The sequence below is a fragment of the Hippichthys cyanospilos genome, chromosome 20 (assembly GCF_059441005.1).
Source record: "Hippichthys cyanospilos isolate Australia breed blue-spotted pipefish chromosome 20, RoL_Hcya_1.0, whole genome shotgun sequence".
NCBI lineage: Eukaryota > Metazoa > Chordata > Actinopteri > Syngnathiformes > Syngnathidae > Hippichthys > Hippichthys cyanospilos.
Window position 1 is genome coordinate 13,021,373 of NC_142388.1, and position 18,338 is coordinate 13,039,710.

Genomic DNA, 18,338 nt, shown 5'->3' on the forward strand with positions numbered 1-18,338 from the left:
TTTAAATAAACAGTGGCTCTAAAACGATTAATTGATTGTTGAAATAATTGTATTAATGTGAAGATTGATTAGTTGTTGATGAATCAATTAATTTTGACACCCCTGGTGTTTCAGACCGTGTCTAAGGTCGTCAGACTTTAACGCTGGCCTTTATTTGTATTCCACATTGTCTGTTTCATGCAGGATTATGAGCCTTTTCTGATAATGATCAAAATAATAATACAGAAGATATTGAATCAACAACAAGACCAGCAACATTCCTGTATCTTACGCTGCTTTTACCTTAAAAATGAATGAGATCAATAGATAAAACCTTATGAAAAGAAGAAGGAACAGCTGACAGCAGTACTCCTTTCTCTTTCTGGTTATGTAGTTAAGCCAGGCTGTTCAGCATTTGAGGAGGAAGAACACATACTCTGTTACTTTGTTACTTTTCTCATTTTATGCCTACGAGAATGCATGCATTTTTTAACTACCTAATCCCTTTTTTGCCAAATCATTGTTGACTTAGGGTTGAGTTAATTTTCTTACTTGACCCAGGTGGCTTGGGGAGTATTAAAGTGCAACACATCACTACTGATGTCTATGTTTTGGAAGCTGTAAGCCCAAGAACAGTCGTTGTTAGTACCAGGGCATTAGTAAATATTTAACTTCACTCTTTCAGCTTGTGGTTTACAATGCGGTAAGGCGAAACTGGTCATTAAATCAACCTGAAAGATAAACAGTTGATATACAGTTGTGTTCAGGATAATAGCTGTGTGTTTTAAACAGAAAGTAATGCCTTATGTGAGCTTTTATTTTCAGACACACTTATTCCAATCAAAACTTGATCAATTATGTTATTTATTTGCATGCATGAAAGGAAAAAAGTAATACCGTAATTCCCTAAATATAAGATGCACCTGTGCATAAGACGCACCCTTAATTTTGCAGTCAAATTCTGATATTTTCTATGTTACTGTGTAGACGCACCAACAGCACACTGGATAAAAACATGTTATCAATTTTTAAGGTAATAGCAGGGTAAGATACAGGAATGTTGCTAGTCTCGTCGCGATGCTGATTCACCACTTCCAGGTGTTGAGTTCAGTTTTTTTTTTTTTTTAAACACCCATTATTACAGTAGAGTAGGAAGTACAGTATGCGTCAGTCATCCCGTATTTTGAAATGGTCACACTAGTCAATGGTCTCTGGTATTTCTTAAATACAATCAGCACAGCATGGCTGTTTTTATTCTGAGCACCAATGAATGTCAATAATCTGGACAACGTATAGACCCAAGGACAGAGTGGATTTGTGCATTTTTTTAAGTGCTTAAAATGCTGTTAATCGTAATCAACTGATCTGAAAACCGTCTGGCATTCTCTCTTGTGTTTCGGATCGGAAAATCATTTTGGATTGGAAAATCAGTTCGTATGTTGAATATAGAACTTTCTTCATGGGAAATCAGACATGTGTTTGTGTTATATTGGTGGCAAAACCTTTACCTGGTAATCTTGTCAGCACTTGTCTTTTAACTAACCCAGGCTTCCATTTCTGAGACTTAATTGTATTACTATTGTCTATTTAAATCAAATTGGTAGCGGAACAAAATGGTATGTAATCAATCAATCAATCAGAATCTATTTGTCTGTCTGTCTGTCTGTCTCTGTCTGTCTGTCTGTCTTTAGATTAGTTTGTGCCATGTGAAACTTTCAAAAATGGCTCTGTCTCTTAAAACGCTTACCAAATGTAACTGCTGCCATATCGTTTGTCACTTGACCTGTCGAAACCTGTCCACAAAGCGTAGGTGCCTCCACATTTTAAAGCCATTTACATTTTATGGGGTTGCAGTCTTGTTTCATGTACTTACATTGTTTGGACAGGTTAAAGAAAAGGAATAGTCGAAACGCTCAATATCACGTTACTAAGGATTTTTGAACAATTCTCTGCTTCAAACAACACTAACAGACATCACAAATGCTGCCATATTTAGTTCTGTTTTTGCAATTTTAAATTTGGCTCATCGCGGATGGCAATCTCGAACTATGGCAAAAAAAAACAAAACATAGGTGATAAGAATTGTTGTCACTTGCACACAACACACAGATGGCACACACGATGAAAATTCTCATCCATGAGAATGACAGAGTTAATTTCATCTGTCACTTGTTTTTTTTGTTCATTTAATGTTGAATTTTTCGTTTTTGTCTTTTTAAAGCTAACTGTAAAGCTAACATGATGTTAAGTATTGCCCTTACGGAACACAGAAGGTTTCACCATTTATCATGTAATTTCTCGTACAAAATAAGTTGAACTTTGAGGTTCCGCTCTAATAAAATTCTTTAAAATATGAATATCTTATTCAGCATAAATATTTTGCATAAAATGTTGTTAAATGACCCCTTTTGTTTGAACAAAGAACCTTTAACTTCGTGTTCATGAGGATTCTCCTTCAAAGCTAGATTGAGACCACCTTGACAGCTAAGTAAGTCCACACAGAAGTACAATTTTGTTTTGGCTTCACCTCTCCTTTTTTGTAATAGTCTCCACTGACAATCCTTATGATCTTCCGCACTCCCCCACAAACCACTTGACTGTTCTGTTAGACGTGTCTATTCAAATCATCAATTATAAAGAAACCTAAAAGACATTTTGTTTTTCTGTTTTCCAGACGGCTTTAATGATCTTGCCTAAATCCTAAAAATTTCCACAACCGTATCCAAGGCAATTGAAATTACAACGTCTTCATGGTGCATAATAAAAGATTTCTTATATCAAAATTCCAACAACTGCATTTTATAATCAAATTTACAATGCTTCACACAGTGTGTTTCAGACTTCCTGTTTGATTTTTTTTCTGTGTGCCATGTCAAAATCTGCCTTCCCCTTAGTGTATTTTTTATGAATTTCTTTGAAAATGCACGCTTTGTACCCATCTGACCCTTTTTTGAGGGTATTCCAAGATACAAAATGCCCTTTCATTGCCAGTGAAGGTCATTGTTAACACATTTTCTTAACATTAAAGTTTACTTAAACTTAAAGACGCAATTTTTAGAGTTGCCGTTTACTGGTGTTACGTGAGTGCAGCACGTGCATTACGGCGTCACGAAGAGACCATACTTTGGAAGCATGCACCAAGCGAGGGAAAGCGGGAGCTAATAAAAATACAATTGGGCAAATATGTCAACACTTGTTAGCTACTCCGGGCTTCCACAGACATAAAGAAAATGAAAGCACAACTTTTACCAGTCAAGTAGAATGTAGGATAGCGATCCAGCCACACGAGATTAACAGGCATCAATCAACACAACCCATTTTATCTGCGAAAAACTACTACTTCTATTGTTTGGTGGGTGAACTCAAATGTGTAGAATAACTTGCTGCATGGAGCAGTCAACACCCCTCCCCCCCTTCTTTTATTTACGATTGACAAACAAACCAACCATTTGCTTTTTTTTTCTCAGTTTTTATTCGCAATCGACATATAAAACAGAAATTCACTCGGCTGCACAAAAGACAAACACTAACATCCAAAGATGTGATTTGAATTGGTGAAGGTTTTGCTCCGCTTTCTAAAGCTATAGGGAACATGACTGCCCCCATCAGCGTGGCGCTCCCCATGTAATATAAATAACGATGACGTATAACAAAATTAACAATTACGAAGACCTGAGATTATATATAAATAATATGTTGGTTGGATAGAACATATTTATTTACACCTTATTGAAATTCATAGTGGATTTTCAAAATTAAAAATGGTCTAGATCTTACATATCATCATTTTCAACCTAAATTTCACATTTAACGTAGTGAAACTTTTCAGATCATTTTTTTGAGAAAACAACTTGTCATTCATAAGATGTCTGGCCCCTTTATCTGATAAGTTATCAGTGTGTCAGATTGTGATCGCTAGTAGCATATTTTTAACTGCTCTTTCTATCTCCTTGTACGATAAGTTATCAGTGTGTCAGATTATGATCGCTAGTAGCATATTTTTTAACTGCTCTTTCTATCTCCTTGTACTGCTTTGTGTAGCTGACATGGGTTTTGCAAGACTCTTCAACTCTCCCCTCAAGCCACTGGCTGACCTCGACCCTGTGGTGGTGACATTCTGGTACAGGGCTCCTGAGCTACTTTTGGGGGCCCGTCATTACACCAAAGCTATTGGTAAGTCTTGAAGCTGAAGGAAAAACAGAAGGGTGTATCTCTCGAAGCATGCTGGATCTGTAGTGTAATGTACAGGTAGAAACATTTCTATAAGCGACTCTGTTATTATCTTTAACACGAGGCAACACGCACAGTATGTAGGGGCCTCATTGCAACTCAAACTGTATGCCACTTTTACACATTCATTCATGCTTCAGTAAGTCACATGTTGGAACACTTCCAGCTTCAGATGCTTGGGTGCTAACACGTGACTCCAACTCCTCATGCCATCCTACATTATGCGCAGTGTGGATAGACGACAGAAAGTTGGGATTTCGTGACAGAATTGTGTCATCACTCTCGATAGTCAAATAATTCTTGTCTGTCTGCATTTGTGTGTAAACAGATATCTGGGCCATTGGCTGCATCTTTGCAGAGCTGCTAACGTCAGAGCCAATTTTTCATTGTCGCCAGGAAGACATCAAGACCAGTAACCCCTTTCATCATGACCAGCTGGACAGGATATTCAGCGTCATGGGTTACCCTGCAGGTCTGCACTCAGTAAAACAAACATACATAGACACACGGTTGCACACGTAAGCATTTAGAAAAACATGCTTCCGTTAATAGATATTTTAGCTAGGCGTGTACATATGAAATAGATTAAGTTATTGAAATAATCTTTTTTTACGTTGTATTATGCAGTCAACCCTGGCTGGCAAAAATCTTCAAACAGTAGATGCTACCCCAAAAATATTTCTGGTCGCAAATATTACATCCAACTACCATTTAGTGCTTGGGCAACTTGGGCATGACGAAAGTGCTTTTTTGCTATTTTCTCCGCAAACGCTCTAAAACAGATGCATACTATATCGAATTAGAGGTATATATAATCATTTTAAGTCTTGTAAATGATGTATTGCATATTTCACATTTGAATTAATATTATTCAAACACAGATATGGAGAAAAACTGGTGTCTTTGGAGTTATACAGTAATAAGTCAACACTCCTAATATGGTAGTTGAAAATGAAGGGAAAAAACTTGTACCGACTTGTACTCGGAGAAATGCGGTGTACATTTTTTTTTTTTATAGGAGCTGTCACTTGGCCTTTTTTTTTCTTGAGTTTGAAGCAGAAATTTAAGTTAGAAACACAAGCTATAGTGGCAATTTTACAACTCACCAAATCAAGCTTGCTTCAAGCTGTTTATTAACGCTCTAATTTGAAATCTACTTAATAAAACAAAGGCAACTACTGTTTGTATATCTAATCTAATTTACGATGGTAAACACATTAACTCTGTCTTCTGCTAGTACCATGCAATGCTAAGAAAATTATTACTGTATATGCAAAAAGAGTTACTAATTTTTCAACACAACAATGTACAACACATTTAACAAGATTGCTGTCGACCTTATCGAATCATAGTTCATGTTTTGATATTTTATTTCTCAGATAAAGACTGGGAAGACATTCGGAAGATGCCTGAATATCCAACACTTCAGAAAGACTTCAGAAGAACAACGTAAGTTAATTCTGCATGGCTCGCACTTTCAAAGGCCCCTTACACAACATGATAAAAGTGAATCTCGGACTTGTCAAATCCATTAAAATGTTGTAATTGAAACAAAAACACTTCAACAACCATTTTCAACTAAATACTGTTTCAAATTAAATTTAGTTGTTTTCCTTGTTGTTTTTTACAGATATGCAAACAGCAGCTTGATCAAATACATGGAGAAACATAAGGTCAAACCAGATAGCAAAGTTTTCCTTTTGGTAAGTTCATACTTTATGTACAGACGTGTGAATGCAAAACAAATGTTTTTTTTTTTTTTTAAATACCTTTCCTTACTTTGCACCTCCCCTGTTGCGCCCTCTGTGCATTGCAGGTTTTATTTTTTTTCATTTAAAAAAAACAAAAAGACATTTTGCAGAGAGACGTATTGTGAAGGTTTCCTGCATGCCAGACAGCAGGTTAACTATAAATGCACTTGCCATGGGCAGTCCTCGGATGTCTTAGACCTTAAATCTTAAATTATTAAACCTTATAGAGGAACTGTCCTGTTATGTCTTCCCTTCCCATCCCTCTGTCTGTTGTCTCACGGTGAGCCGTGGTTATAGTAGCAGCGCACGGAAGTCTAAATAAAATGAAGCCTGTAGCTGACCAAACATGATACTAATTACAGTTTACACTTGAAATTACAATTTATTAAAAATGAAATCTAGGTACAGTCGGCCCCCGGCTTACGAGCACCCTGATTTACGAACAATTCGCCTTACGAGCGTGGATCAGGGAGATTTTTGTCCTCCGCTTACGAACAAACCTTTCGCCTCACGAGCAATTCGACATGCCGGCCATTGAATATGTAGAAATGTTCTCGTTTAATTGCGTCAATAAAATCATCAGTAGCGACATCCTCAATCATCAGTAGATACTTGTGGCGGTAACGTGAACGCTATTGGTCTTACAACGTCACACTGACTGTCTCACTCACGGTGTCTAAATATATTACCATTTAAGTGTAGTGTTTGTACAGCTAAAGGGAAAAACAGCTGACATGAAATTAAATGTGCCGATTGCAGGACAAAGAATTGTCATTGGTTTAAATGTGTGTTTTTTTTAAAATTAATTGTCAATACATTCCAACCGTTTAAAAAAAAAGTGCGAATAATTATCAGTCAGTCACGGAGATGCGAATATGCTATTGGTCGATTAAGGTCACCCGGTCTCACTCACGGAGATGCTATTGGCCGGCGTCACACGTCAATCACAGAAATGCCGATATGCTATTGGCCGAACGCCTTTATCTAGCTCGATGGGACAGGATGGAAGGAAGGAGAGAAAATTAGTGAAAAACGGAATGTTGTGAAGACTTTGCAAACTTTATCTGTTAGACATAGCTTCTAAAATTACTAGCAGCGGTAAAGAAAGAAATAAGAGGATGATGTTTTAGTATCTGCGTGATTTGCACCCTGACTGAAAGAGTTACTGTAACACTGTAAGACCAATAGCATATCTATCGCCGTGATAACTTTGAGCGTTGGACTCTGCCCCCCTCTGCTTACACCCAGCTCAAGTCTCGTCGTTTCAAAGGTAAAAGCTATTTATCCAATGTATTTATTATATAATGCAAGTGTACAGCAGATTATGTCACTCAATTTTAATATATGTATACAGTGTGTCGTTTTTACCTAAGGCTTCGGCGCGCGTTGCACGCATTCACGAATTAACATGGGTATGGATTGCCCGCTATACGAGCAAATCGAGATACGAGCGTAGCCGCTGAACGGATTAAGTTCGTAACCCGGGGGCCCACTGTATATATATATATATATATATATATATATATATATATATATATATATATATATATATATATATATATATATGTATATATATATATATATATATATATATATATATATATATCATGAAATTTGTTGAGGTCATTTTGCAGACCTAATATTCAAAACAAAGCAAATCTTAATTTTTACAAGCAATGACAAGGTCAAATACAATTTTGTGCAAATAATCAATCTCAATGTCACTACTTTGCACACATCTTAAAGTCACAGTTTGTTTAAACCAATTAAAAAAAAATCTGGAAATACATAGTGCAACATAAGTTAAATGTTAAATGTGACACTCATTCAACTACAAGTAAGACAACATATTTCAAGAATATGTGAACTGAAAGGAAGGTTGGGTTTTTTTCAACAATATATTTACTCTTGACCCCTGCTATTCAAGGGGAATAGGTAAATGCCCGGGAAGAGTGAAAATCTGCATATAATTGAAGCATCTTGAAACTAATTTATCCATTATCATTAACATTCTTTGCTTGATTGATTGGTAACTGGTATTTTTTAAAAATCAACATAGGCATCGCCCTGAAAAAAATCCATATTGCTCGCGGCCTAGTCAAAACATTAATACTGATTTTTGCCACATTAAAAAAATGTTTTGCTTGTCTTTTACACTTCTATATCATATATAACTAAACACAAAATAATAGGTATATTACTCACGCCACTGATATTGCTCATTTTTGGCCCCTAGGCTCATTTTCAATCTCAAGAGGAGGCAAAATTCAATAATCATCTGTTCTTCCTCTGCTTTCAGCTCCAGAAACTGCTCACCATGGACCCCACCAAAAGAATCACATCAGAACAAGCACTGCAAGACCCCTACTTCCTGGAGGACCCATTACCAACCACTGAGTGAGCTATAGCATCATTTTTTTTTTTTAAAGAGCCTCTTGGTTTTGGATATATAAATAACAAATTTTATTAATACCGTGTGTACGTATGTGTGTGTGTGTGTGTGTGTATATATATATATATATATATATATATATATATATATATATATATATATATATATATATATATAGACCTGCGACTTATAGTGTGTCTTATCTGTTGGGTTTTTTTTGTTTTGTTTTTTAATTTTTTTATGCTAGCCACCAGCAAGCAAATATGTGTATCTGTTCGAGGTTTCCATTTATGGAACAACTGTGAAAAATAACTAAAAAAATGTTAATCAATGGCTGTGCGCAAAGAGTTTTAAAAATATATTATTAAAAAAATATACATGTCTAAATTGAATAAGAGAATGTATCAAATTTTGGGTAAATTTGTGATGTGTAAATTTTACATCAAGTACACAGTATATATAATTTTATTTATGTACTTGTGATTGTATATATGAATTATGTGGAATGTGTTTTTATGTTCACTTAAATAATCTATCAAACAAAGGGATGTAAAAAAAGATGCTATTGTATTGATTTTGATTTTAATTTTGAACTGCTATTTAACTAACAGTATTCTGTAGAAAATATCCGTCCATCCATTTTCTATAAATATGGGGACTAAACATGCAGGCATCTTCAGTCTGTTAAAGAGAGGATGTTGCTTTTTTTTGTTATTTAATATTTTGTAATTATTAAATAACAAAAAAATAACAAATATATAAACGTCCATGTACCATCTTTTTGCATAAATATCTCATGTTATTACCTGCGGCTTATAGTACACGATATCAGTGACAAAAATCTTTTTTTTGCTCACATTTTACTGCTGCGGCCTATATACCGGTGCGGCTTATAGTCCGGAAAATACGGAGCATATATATTAATTATTTGATTGACTATTTGCAGTCAGGCCACGGACCCTGGAGGTCTGATGACCCCACTTTGAGCACAGCTGTGTTAGAGCATTTGACGTTGTATTGTACTTATGCAAAACAGATCAGACCTCATCTCAATCTTATACTTACAGTGTGTTTGCTGGGTGCCAGATCCCATACCCAAAGAGAGAGTTTCTCAACGAAGATGAACCAGAAGAGAAGGTAGAAAAGGTAAATCGATGTCAGTTTCACCAGTCCAAACTTACAATTAAGTTTCTAATCGCATGTCCTCTTCAATCTCATGAGGATCCCTAGCATAAAAAATGACCATAGAAATAATGCTAAAATGCTAAAACACCGTGTGTTCTTCAATATTATTTTTACACTATCAAATATCTGGCACTTAACACCATAAGCCTGGAGTGGCCAAGTCCAGTCCTCAAGACCCAGAGTCCAGCCTGTTTTGTTTTTCCCCTCAACCAGCGCACATTATTCTAATGATAACGAACCGGATTTAAATCAGCTGTGTTAGGTGAAGGGAAACATCAAAAACAAAGCAGGATTATGCGTCTCGAGAAGCGGACTTTGCCACCCCGGCATGAATCATTCTTTACCAGGATCCTGCATTGCGTTTTGTAACATTTGATCACATTTACAACTTTATGTCCTTGTAAATTGTACATTTAAATCATGGATAAATTCAATATTGCCACACATACAGAAAATTCAACACACCCTGTCTTCTCCTTCTTCTCCTTTTGGCTCTTTCCCCTTCAGGGGTCGCCACAGCAAATCAATTGTCCATCAAAGCATCCTTTTCTCTCGTTCCACCTACCTACATGTTCTCTTTCACTACTTATATAAAACTCCTGATTGGTCTTTCCCTAGATCTACTGCCTGGCAATTCCAAATTCAGCATTAAAATACTTGATTCAACTTTTGATTCAAAACGATTTTCAATTCGATTTATCAATTAAAAATGACATTTCTACTTCAATCTATAGCTGTGCAAAGAATTGTTATGGTGTACTCCAGTCTGCTTTGCAAGACAGCATGACAAATTGAGTCAATGAATTGTCTTTTTTTTCTACATTGATTAGGTTTTGAATTATAAGGAACGTGCTTTTCCACCAAAAAAAATGTACTTGTATTCATTATTATGATTGCTTGACAAACCAATCACTAGAATGGAAGACTCAAACCTTGGTACTGATTAGGTATTATCACCTGAAGTGAGTAGATGGATCATTATTCGTAACAAAGTAAAATATCACCATCACACCAATCATTATTCTTCATATGTGTCAGCTTCTATAGGTAGAAAGGACACATTGTTTACATATTATCTGGAAATAGCCCAGCCTTTTTTTTGGGACCTTTTTTTTTTGTCTGCGTTTGACAACTCAGACTGCATTTGAATGAACCACAAAGTTAGCAGCTAGCGCTAATGCTGGAGACTTTTGCCATATCATACAGAAAGACAGAAAGCGTTTTTTTTTCTTGTTTTTATTCATAAAATTGATTTTAGGACATTTTATATCAGTTCTGAATTGTATTAAATGAAAATCTTGATTCGTTTGCGAATCGATTTTTTTGGGAGCGGTGGGCACATCTCTACTTTGCTGGTTTCTGTATAAAAGCAACAGGCTGATAATTTCTACATTTAATTTTTACAGCTCAGATACAGTCCTTGTTTTGCAATGCAATGCAGTGCATGATGTGGTTAGCTTAAGGGTATTGCAAAAACTTGATTGTAATCAAATATTGTAAGTACAACATGCCTATTTACAATAGCCTGGAAGGATTATTTACATTTGGTCACAAGTTGGCATTTCATTATTATATGCAAACACAGATTAGTGCAATAATGTTCAAAATTTCTACATCACAGTTGAGATGTAAAGTTGAGTCCATTTATGACTTGTGATTTGCCATTTGTTTGCATGTGATAAATATACATTTCCATTCCACCAACCAACTACTATAATGCCTCATGATTACGTCATCATAGCTGCCTCAGTTTTAAATTGGCTACAGGTCACATTTTGCTCAAACATGTTACATTTTTTGGGGGGGTCTTGCAGAATGGTATTGTATTTCTTCGAGTACAAGTCGACCCCCCTTTTTTTACTTCAATTTGGCTGGATTTTACAAAAATGCGAGTATAAATCTATCCCTGACCTTAGTGGGTTATATAGATCATGGCTGTCCAATTACAACACATGGTGTGTGTTAATAAAATGAAAACATTTACGATATTTTTAGACGCATTTCTTCATCATTATATCGAATAACATACTTTTGCGGTTATGGGGGGAGGGGGTGGGTCCGAAACAACAAGACAAGACTGCGAGGCAATGTGCGCGTGCTCGTAGACGCAAATGCTGAAACTAATGTTGCAACAATAAAATGATTTGAAGTTTCACTGCTTTATTTTTTTGAGGTCACGTCCTCTTCTTCCTGTTCGTCATTTGTGCCAACATCCTCATTACTCTTCCATGGGTAGTCATTTTCAGACACGTCCAATTTGTTTGAAATGGAGGTCTTTGGGAATTATTTGCTGATCGTCTTACGTGGGACATTATAACAAGCTTTCCTAAGCCAAGTGATAACTGTCGTTAGGTCAGAGCATGGAAGGTCGCCCTTCGCTGTTTCTCCGACCACCTGCCAACATCCACATTGTCTAGTTCAAGTGCTCATCCAAAGTCTGAAGGAGACAAGTCAAGCCCTCTTTTCCTTTTCATAATGTGTCAAAGTCAGTTGGAAAAAATGAGCGACATTGTCGACAACAAAAATTTTGCGATGTTCTGTGCAAACACTCTAAAATTGATGCTTAATATGTATATCAAATTAGAACGGATATATAATCATATTAAGCCTTGTAAAAGACATGAAAGTACTAATGTCGCATTCAAATTAATGTTATTTAAACACAGATAAATGGAAAAATTTGACCTGTGTTGAGTTATGCGGTTCTAAGTTTAAAATGAGGACAAAAAACTCGACTTGCACTGTGAGAAGTACGGTAGTCCCCTTGAAATTCGAACCGAAAGTCACAAAAAATTGACCACAACATCAGTTTGGACAAATGTTAGATACGAAATCCCTCGAGCAGATTAATAGCTTGCATGCCATACATAGAACAACAGCGTGGCTAGCAGTAGCACACGTGGCTGTGGTTGACCCCTGGTAAACAAAGAGTCATTGTTTCCTCTGGGCAGCCTCTGAGAACCCACTGCTCCTCCATCGGCCTGGAAAACAGCAGCTGATCCATCTGTGTTGCTGACTGGCCTTAATAGTCACATGTGACTGACCCTGGTATAGAGTGCCTGAAAATTTGACATTTGTGATTGTGCTTTGCGTGAAGTTGGTGTCACAGTCACAAATCATGCCAAATCTGACTCTTAATTTTTAACTGTAACTTGTAATGTTCAGTTGAATTTTTTTTCCGTGCTCTTTGCTGCTGAAATACTTTTTCAAATGGCAGCCATAGAATTTTTGCCGTTGTAAAGCATTTCTAAAGCATTTGTCCTGCTCGCTTAACAGAACCAGACGCAACAGCACCAGCAGACAACGGGCCAGACTCAGACGCAAAACCAGCAACAAACGGCAGCCCAACAGGCCCCATCTCAGCAGAACTCAACCCAAACCAATGGCACCTCTGCAGCCACAGGAGCCAACACGGGTGGGAGTTTACAACACGGGCAGGACCAGGGACCCCCCAATAAAAAACCCCGCATTGGACCCTCTGGTACCTCTTCAGGCACCGGGGTGCTCCAGTCAGAGTACCAGGTTAGTATAAGACTTCACAGTCAAAGCTTCAAGGTTTGAATCTCAGTAGCCAGAATTTCTATGTGCCACTTGTGTATATAGAGGATTTTCTAATAATTTGAAAGAGAAATAATAAGTGACCTAAGTCTTTTGAGTAACAAGAAAAATAAAACCTGGAGATTATATCTTTGTTGCAAGGAATACAGACACATGATGAGTAGCCAACAATAGTCAAGTGAATGGGGCTATTTGTACATAACAAAGTGTCCTGCAGATAGAACTGATAACACATCACGTGGTAAGTGACAAATCTGGGGATTTGATGTTTGTGCAGTCAAATGTGAGGTGCCTCAAAATTCAGTTTACATGAGTCACACACTTTCATACGTCCATATATAGCCTTTGAAAAGGCATGCTGCATGTGGCACATGCTAGGTGTCAGCTACCAACTGATGTTATTGATTGACACAGCCAACGGCATGCCACTCTGGGACATTATTGTCACTGTCGTTCTCCTACTTTTATCCCAACATTGATTCCATCCCCACTGGCCACCATACACTACTCTGCTTCCATCCTGACATGATCGACACAGGCTTTTGAATTTGTGCCATACATTTTTATTTGGTTTGGATTACAATGAACTCTCGTGTATCGCAGGGGATATGTTCCAGACCCGACAGGCGAGAATAAGAGAGAAAATATGTGTTATAGTTTTGTCCCTTCCACAAGCTTTTTAACCCTTTCACTCCCGTTGTGACAATGCGTCTCTTTGCTCTTGAAAAAAAAATGGCAGTGGGTATAGGAATGGTAGCAATAAGGTGAAATGACACCCCAACGCTTCATTACAAACCTAGCTACAGATTCTAGTGGCATTTAGCATACACATTTCCATACACAATAAGCCAGTGCTGGGCCCACTGTCAACAAGGTTGCTTGCATTGTCAATTAACCATCTAGTACTGCGGAAATATATGAATTATATGCGCCATATATGTATGTTACGATAGATTACCCAGATTACTTTGTATTGTAGGCATTTCGTGATATTTTTCACTTCTCTGGCACGTTTATATCATTATTATCATTATAATTATCATTATTATTATTATTATTATTATTATTATTATTTTTATAAATATATAAAATACTGATGGGACAAAAAAAACTCCCAGGGCCTGTAACCTAATATATGGACGTGGCAATTTTTTTAACAAATGTTTCCAGTACCCTAGACTTATCAACAAGTAATATAAACCAGAAGTTTTTTTTTTTTTCAAAAAAGAAAGAATCAGTAGTGAAAGGGTTAAACACAAGTTTTAAACACATTTAAATTTAAACTGCATGTCAATTTATTAAAGGAGGAACTCCCAAAACTTTCTTACAATATGTTGTATACAGCCCAACAAGTCTTAGCACATTATTCTGATTAATATTGCCACCCGTTTTTTTAGAGGGCAGCCATTTTCCCTCTTGTTGAAAATGGTGTCACAGTTCGAAATCACGACTCAGCATGCAAATGTAACATGACCTAACACAGAAAACAGGTGAGCTGTGATTTGTTGTGACCTTAAAGTGCCTGCTCAACATTCCACAAATTGAATTAGAATTAGATTTGTGTCTTTAGACTAGTTTGGGCACATAGAACATTGTAAAGAAAAAATTATGGTTGCCTTTAAAATATTCATTAGCACATGATCTCACTCTCTTGCTTGCACAAATAAGAGGCAGAGCGGTGCTTGCCATAATTTGTTTATTTTTCTCCCACTTAAGTTTTCCTGGAAAAGTGACACAAAACAAACAAGAAATAAACTTAGAATGATGTCATGGCACTGCTGTGCATATAAATGAAGCATCTTCATGGCTGACTTATTACTATGATTGTAAATATATAGTTTATCCACTCATTCATTCTTTGTGTTTCATGTGGGATTAAATTGTAATGAAATACTAATAACAGTGTAGACAATTTTGCAGATACACTTAGGATTGTAAGGCATAGTCTACATGTAGTCGGGGTTCTTGCAAACGGGCAGTAAATATCTCTGGTTTGCCCTATCTGCTTTATCGCAAGTTTTTTTTTTTTTTTTTTTTTTTTTTTTTTGCTGGTGACGTTGAGAGACTAAAATCCTTCCGATTGAACAGATTTTGGCGACACTACCGCCCCCTAGCGGTCCGGGTTGTAAATGAATACAACCGCTCTAGATTAGTGTAGCAGCGATTTCTTTTTTAAACAAAGCCACGTTGACAGAATTTATTGACCCACAGGAGGGGGATATGCAAGTTTAAATAGCCCTGGTTACGTGTTGACAGGGCCTAAATCTCCTAAGCACTCTTCCACACCCATGCCGAGTGCAAGCCTGATGAGATCTGATCTATATTTATTTATATCAGCGTAATCAGGCCCAGTTGGATTGTGGGGGGAAAAAAAACCATCTGAATTGTCCTGTTTACTTGGCACTAGGGTGTTGACCCTTGTGTTTTCCCCTTGACCCTTGTGTCTTTAGCACTCCACCTCCCGCCTTGGTTACCAAAGCAACGTCCAAGGTCCCAATCAGCCGCAGAGCACCATGGGATACACGACGTCATCCCAACAGAGCTCACAGTATTCCCACCAGACCCATCGTTACTGAGGCAACGGGTCACTCCTGAACCAGCAGAGGGGCAGACCATCTCCACAGATGTCACCACTGGTCACAAGCAGGAAGTGGCTCCTTCATCCCCGGTTGGACGTTTCTCACAGCATTACATCATTCCAGCATTTTGACATATAGTCACATGAAGGCAAACCCATAGGAACCAAAAACGAATACTGCCTCTCAAGGCCGGTGACACATTTTGGTGTAAAATATATACTGTATATGTGAAGGCGGCACACGTACTCCAAACTTATGGCACTTATGAACACAAGGTTCCTCTTGAGGAAGGATCGCAGCTCCTATATTGAACTTATATCGCACCTTTTTTCTATTTGATTCGTTAGTTTTCAAGTTCGATGTCAGTGTAAATATCACATGGAGGCGGACAAGACGCAGGACGGAAAGCTCTTCATCGAAATCCATGGATAATCAAAAGCAAACTAGCTTAGCCTGTGCTTTTAATTAAAAAAAAGAAGACATTTATTATATAAACTGAAAAAATGCAGGGAAATACTGAATGCGCAATTTAACTTCATCGTGTTCTTACGAGGTTCCTGTATTCAGAGCTGTATAGACGCAAAGGTTTTTGTTTTGTTTTTTTCACTGCACATCCTGACCCACTCCATTCAGTAACCAGTAACTACTTGGCCACAAACTGCTGGAGCTTGAGAGTTCGTTCTTGTATTTGGGCTGCCAGTGGACACATTTGCATCCCGTCATCAACTCCAACGTGCGCATAAACGTACAGGGCAGCTAACGGTAAGCGCCTCCCCCCCTCTGACCCCACCTCGTGTGCTTCATAAGACTGTTACTGACTGATGTCAAATTGTTTTGTATTATTACTGTGTGAGTGTGAGTGCGGGTGGGTGGGTGTTTTATGCACGTTTTACATTTGACTCAATAGAAATGCACTGACTGTCGAAGTGATCTGCAAAAGAGCTGAAACAAACCCAAACGACCCTCACTGCCCCTTCAGGCCGAGCACGCTGCACAGGTTTGGTCTAGACTATATCATGTTTAACCTCTGGGTAAAATTTTTGACCCAACTCAGGCTTTTAGATGTTTTTGATGCGTGATATCAAAGGAAAATACAAAAAACTCTAAGAGGCTAAAATGTTGCATAGATCGTCAAAACGTATCGATTTTCGATATGACGTCCCACCGTCCCTTCTAAATGCTTGCAAACAAAAGCTCGAGATATACATCATGCAGATGTCAAAGTTAGCCCATGTCGGGCTCATTTACTGCCATTCAAAATTGGAAATTCAAAACCGTTCAATGGCAACTCACGAACAGGGTGCAATAGAGATTTTTGTGTGAGAACCCAAACCACCAGGGGTGCTAGTGGACAACTTATGACAGATACAAGTCTTTCAATGACTTCATTAAGTGGCTTAGCCGGATTCCCTTAATGCAAAGTTCTCGCTATGCATTGTGGGACTTGTAGTTGACAAAAGGAACTAGAAGTTTTTATTTTGCTGCAGGGAAGCGCTTTATTTCACACAACGCATAACATGAAATCTGCAGCTTTAGATAACTGTTTTTTTTCTCACAAAATGAAAAGTTTTTTATACGAAATTCTTGAGATGATATATATATGTAAATATACATATTTATGGATATATTTATATTTGACAATGTTATGACCCTTTCAAAGTCAGCCCAAGTTGGGTGATAATAAAGCCTGGTTAGTAAAAAAAAATCCCCAGAGACCCAGAGGTTAAAAAAAAAAAAAGAAAAGAAAAATTGGATGTGCTCTTTAACGTAACAAAATAAGTCACAGCGAGTTATTTTCTCTCTTTTTGGATGGAGATGATAATTTAACTGTTTTTTTAACCAGAAACAAGCAAAAGCAGAATATTGCCCACTCCCCATATTTGGACTTGGAACCAGCAAATAGTCTAACTATTCATCAGCTATTTTATATGCATATAACCCGAGAAAAGAATGTAAGATAATATTTCATCTGTAACTTTTATTTATTAAATTTTTATTCCATGGGTGTTTTGAGCCCATTTTTGGGAGTGCTCAAGCGCTCACAGACTTACTCTCAAGTGTGTTAACATACAGTAGTTATTTGAAATGTAATCCATCCATTTTCTAGAGCCGCTTATCCTCACAATGGTCGCAGGCTTGCTGGTGCCTATCCCAGCTGGCTTCAGGCAGTAGGCGGGAGACACCCTCAACTGGTTGCCAGCCAATCACAGGGCACACAGAGACAAATGACCATTCATGCACCCAATCACATCTAAGGACAATTTAGTATGTTCAATTCACCTGCCATGCATGTTTTTGGAGTGTGGGAGGAAGCCGAAGTGCCCGGAGAGAACCCACGTGGGCTCGGGGAGAACATGCAAACTCCACAAAAGAAGGCCAGAGCCAGCTGGATTTGAACTCTGCCCTGCACCTTCAGAAATGGCTTGTCCCACATATTTTCTCCCACCTTTCCCTGACGGGGTTCTGAGCTTCCTAGATGAACAAAGATGAACATGCTCCCTTCTAGTGATATACAAACAGTATATCGGGCATAAGCAACAGACAAGCAAGTTATTTGGGCTGTTGACTTAACATTCATGGAATCCATATATATATATATATATATATATATATATATATATATATATATATATATATATATATATATATAAAAACTCAATACAC

General features: G+C 37.4%; 1 protein-coding gene across 2 annotated transcripts in view; it reads left to right on the forward strand.

The window, feature by feature from the left end:
* cdk19 (cyclin dependent kinase 19) overlaps nucleotides 1–17,724 on the forward strand; it is a 51,734-nt gene extending 34,010 nt beyond the window's left edge. The window contains exons 6-14 of one of the 2 annotated variants that reach the window (XR_015863791.1): nucleotides 4,021–4,152; nucleotides 4,538–4,681; nucleotides 5,589–5,658; nucleotides 5,840–5,912; nucleotides 8,260–8,357; nucleotides 9,420–9,498; nucleotides 12,814–13,059; nucleotides 15,546–16,436; nucleotides 16,582–17,724. Coding sequence is in view for 1 of the 2 variants with exons in the window: in XM_088403240.1 (XP_088259366.1) it covers nucleotides 4,021–4,152; nucleotides 4,538–4,681; nucleotides 5,589–5,658; nucleotides 5,840–5,912; nucleotides 8,260–8,357; nucleotides 9,420–9,498; nucleotides 12,814–13,059; nucleotides 15,546–15,671 (968 nt within the window). In the remaining variant the exon portion in view is untranslated. Of the gene's footprint in view, nucleotides 1–4,020; nucleotides 4,153–4,537; nucleotides 4,682–5,588; nucleotides 5,659–5,839; nucleotides 5,913–8,259; nucleotides 8,358–9,419; nucleotides 9,499–12,813; nucleotides 13,060–15,545 lie in introns of both variants that reach the window. The other variant, XM_088403240.1, reaches the window with a different exon arrangement.
* Nucleotides 17,725–18,338: the final 614 nt, after the last annotated feature.